Below are 4,611 nucleotides of genomic sequence, written 5' to 3'. Positions count from 1 at the left end.
AAAAGATTTCATCAACAAAAAAGAATACTATTATTTATTTTCAAGCGACTCTCTTCTTCCTAAAGCCTATGGGCTCCCCAAGATCCACAAGGAAAATATTTCTTTTAGATTAATAGTTCCCTCAATAAATACTTCTCTATATAATATTGCTTCCTTCTTTCATAAAATTTTAAAAGATAGCCTTCCTAGAGCGGACAGTTTTGTAAATAACAGTTTTGATATATGCAACATTCTATCAGGGAAAACAATACAAGATTCCGACATAATAGTTTCTTTGGACGTTGTTTCATTATTTACTAATGTTTCCGTAGATCTTGCATTAAACGGTATCAATAATAGATGGCATTTTATAGAGTCACACACAAAGATTCCCAAAAATGAATTCATAGGTATGGTAAAATTTATATTAACTTCTACATTTTTCACTTTCAATAACATAACTTACAAACAAATTTATGGGACTCCTATGGGTTCCCCACTTTCTCCGATCATTGCCGATATAGTCATGCAGGACTTGGAAACATTGGTAATTAGTAATTTAAATTGCGAAATAACTTTTTATTTCCGTTATGTAGACGACATTATTTTATGCACTTCCGCTGACAATATTACATATGTTTTGAACGAATTCAACAATTATAATGATAGACTACAATTTACATTGGAAAAAGAGGATAATCGGTGTATAAACTTTTTAGACATAATGATCAAAGTAATAGATAATAAAATTTATTTAGATTGGTATCACAAAAAGACATTCTCAGGTAGATTACTTTCATTTTTTTTAAATCATCCAACTTGTCATAAAATAGGAACAATTTATAACTTGGTAGATAGAGCTTTATTACTATCACATCCGCAATTTCACAAAAAAAATATAGAGAAAGCTATTAACATTTTGCTATCCAACGGTTATCCTCTTGATCTAATTTTCACAGAACGTTTTATTTCTGTCTTTATAACTGTCTTTTTGTCTGTCCGACATATGTGGCGTCACAATTGTTGCAATTCAATTTATAAATAACGTTAGAATTCGTGGGGCAATTATTTCTGTCCTTATGAACTTTTATGAAGTCATTCAATTTTTTAATGCAACGATATCCTACCACTACGTTAGGTCTTCTTATTGCTGAAGCAACTTTCTCAGATATTGATTCTATATATGGTATGACAAAATATTTAATGTTAGTATTAATATTATTAGTATCTGTTATATTGTTATTATTAGGCTTGTTAAATTTCTTAGTTGAGAGATTTTTCAATCTCCAAGAAATTTAACAAGCCTAATAATAACAATATAACAGATACTAATAATATTAATACTAACATTAAATATTTTGTCATACCATATATAGAATCAATATCTGAGAAAGTTGTTTCAGCAATAAGAAGACCTAACGTAGTGGTAGGATATTGTTGCATTAAAAAATTGAATGACTTCATAAAAGTTTATAAGGACAGAAATAATTGCCCCACGAATTCTAACGTTATTTATAAATTGAATTGCAACGATTGTGACGCCACATATGTCGGACAGACAAAAAGACAGTTAGGAACGAGACTTAAAGAACATAAAAATAATATTAAATTAGACTCTGCTAGACATTCGGTTGTCACGGAACACATTCTAAACGAACAACATACATTTGACTGGGACAACATTAAAATTATGGATCGTGAAAAGAATTACCATAAAAGACTAATATCTGAAATGATCCACATTAAAGAACAGAAAAATGGAATTAATTTAAATAAAGACACCGAATTGTTAGACAGTAGTTATTTTGACATACTTAGTAAATTTGCTGAATCATAATTTAGAAAAAACATTGGTAATAAATAAATACATCACGCTCTCTATTTTGACATTTGTTATTCAGACTTCGCAACACACACTTGAAATATGGGGAAAAAGGACTTGTTAAAACGATAATGTAAGTTGAAAGATTTTTTAATTTTTTCTGACATTGATTTAATTCGCGTATTACATCCGCAGCATGTTTAAATGTCGCATAACTTGGCATCTCAGACCAACCGCCTTGCATATCTATTGGTCAACAGAAGAATCGTTTTAATTTTATATTTTAATATTTAACTAACTTTGTATTTTTAACATTTAACTTTGTATTTTAATATTTAACTTTTATGTATTGATAAAGACTGTAGTGCAGTCGAAACGTTTACAATTTATATCGTTTCTGTAACGAAATGTTATTTTAATTATCTAACTATTAATAAATTTTTACACCTTATTTATTTGCTCGTTTAGTTGGCCTACTATATTTGATTTTTTTAATTGTGTAAAGTTTAATAATTTTATAGTTTAATATTTTAATAATTTAATTATTTATATATATAAGTTTAATAGTATATAATTAGTATATTATATGTATATATATATATATATATATATATATATATACATAAGTAGGAATACTAGGGGGGTTCTAACCCGGATCCTCTGAGGGGGGTGCGGGGCGGGGGGGTTTTCGGGGGCGAGGGGGTATGACGTCAAGCGGGCGGGGGGGTCTTATCAGCAGATAAGCTTATCTATGTTTATAACAAAAGATAAACAATATCTATTACAAAGGGCTGCCGACAATCGGGGGGGGGGGGGAGGTTGCGTTTCTTCTCTTCATACGTTTATGTTTATAAACAAAAGATAAACAATATCTATTACAAAAGGGCTGCCGACAATCGGGGGAAGGGGGGGGGTTGCGTTTCTTCTCCTCATACGTTATCTGTATATTTCTAAGAAATATAATCAAATTCTAAGAAGGGCCACCGCTTGGCATGCGCCGACAATCAAGGGGGTTGCGTTTCTTCCCCCATACGTTATCTGTATATTTCTAAGAAATATAATTAAATTCTAAGAAGGGCCGCTTGGATCCGAGCGCCGACAATCAGTTCTCTGAAAATCTAAGATAATCAAATTTTAAGAAGGGCCACCGCTTGGCATACGCCGACAATCAAGGGGGTTGATACATGATCTATACGTATATTTCTAAGAAATACCAGCGCCGATAACCAGCGGCTGCAGGAATTTATAAACAAACAAGCGCCGAAAATTTACGTCATCTAAATTTTTCTCGTTCGTACGTTGACGAACAAAGGGTTGATTGGGATATATAACGAGGACCGATGCCGCTGCCGGGCCATAGTACCACTGGCGAGCGCACGCTCTCTTCATTCAAGATGTTTGTCATGCTATCAAGTGCTTCCGACATTCTCAGTTTAAGTGCCGAACAGTTACAATATATTCCGAAGATTGTTTTACTACAAAAGTGTGGATATTTCGTAGAGCATTTGTGGGACAAGCTTCCAGAGCATATCAAGACGGATCCGGAGGTTCAGACATATCGTCGCTGCCTCGAACATTACAATCGGCCGTGGATGCGAACGCATATTGACGGTCCAGCACCGATGATCAGGGATTGCAGCGAATGTCAGCGAAAATAGGCTGAGGTTAAAAGTGTGAAAAAGTGCCAGACATAAAAAATGGAGAACATTGAGCGCGACCTGTTGGAGCGTTCCCGCCAAGTCGGCACCTTGGGCGAATATTTCGGATGGCTGCAAGAGTGCGAAGAATTTATCGAAGAGCTGGAAGAACGCAGCCGTGCCAAGCGTCCGCGTCTCTCGATTGGACATAGGCAATCTCTCGTGGCGAGAATAGCGCGACTCGAGGGTGCGAAGGTGCGCTTGCAGAGACAGTATGTCGGTGAATCCATGTTTAGTGGTGGATCCATACCTAGTGGCAGCGGCGGCGGCAATAACGCGCAAAGACTCGTTTGGCGCGAGATCGATACGGCGTTCGATAGCCGTATACTTACCGGTGCGGTAATTAACGTCGACTATATCGAACCGCGTCAGTTTTTGGAAAATGCAGCAGACATTGTAGTCGAGAACGTGGAGAATGTGCTGCAGAGACACATCAGTGTAAAAGTGAACACTGTTTTCAACGGCGAATTTGTGTCCGGTGACAAGCGTGCCAATAAAAGTATTAATACGAGAAACTTTGAACTCTTTCGCACGTCCGATGTACGCGAGTGGTACGAGCGCCGCGTAATCGAGCCCACGCTAGCATCGCTAGAAGAGTTCCAGGAACGCGATAGCGGCTGGGCATTGTCGCGGATAATAGATTTGACAGTAAATATCAACAAGTATAATCCAATGCGCGCTGGATGCCATGTCAAATTACCGCAAAAAATTATGGTAAAAAGAGCGGTTGTTAATGTGCTATCAGCGGACAATGCGTGTTTCGCATGGTCAGTAGTAGCCGCTCTGTACCCCGCTGAAAGACATATGGAACGAGAATCCTATCCGCATTACACCACAGTGCTGAATCTCCAAAACATTGAGTTTCCAGTGACTGTGAATCAAATTAAAAAGTTTGAACTTGCAAACGACATCTCCGTGAATGTGTACATCATCGAGAACGAGAACATCGTCCCGTTGCGTCTTTCGGAAAAAAAGAAGGACAGGCACGTCAATCTGCTGTACGTGGAAGACGAAAACAGCGTCGGGCATTTTGTTTTGATAAAAAATCTGTCTCGCCTCGTGAGCTCACAGCTGAGCAAAAAGAAATGTAAAAAATTTATATGCGCTCGGTAA

The 4,611-nt window shown here is 36.6% G+C and overlaps 1 protein-coding gene across 1 annotated transcript; it reads left to right on the top strand.

Annotated features, from left to right (window-relative positions):
* Window positions 1-3,085: 3,085 nt before the first annotated feature.
* LOC146719491 (uncharacterized) lies at window positions 3,086-4,611 on the top strand. The gene has a single exon (XM_085490111.1). It carries the CDS (start codon window positions 3,499-3,501, stop codon window positions 4,609-4,611), a length of 1,113 nt encoding a protein of 370 aa, XP_085346237.1. The 5' UTR covers window positions 3,086-3,498.

Source organism: Nylanderia fulva, unplaced genomic scaffold (genome assembly GCF_048542155.1).
Source record: "Nylanderia fulva isolate GAGA-0341 unplaced genomic scaffold, ASM4854215v1 Scaffold97, whole genome shotgun sequence".
Lineage (NCBI taxonomy): Eukaryota > Metazoa > Arthropoda > Insecta > Hymenoptera > Formicidae > Nylanderia > Nylanderia fulva.
This window is presented reverse-complemented; position numbering and strand designations above follow the sequence as displayed.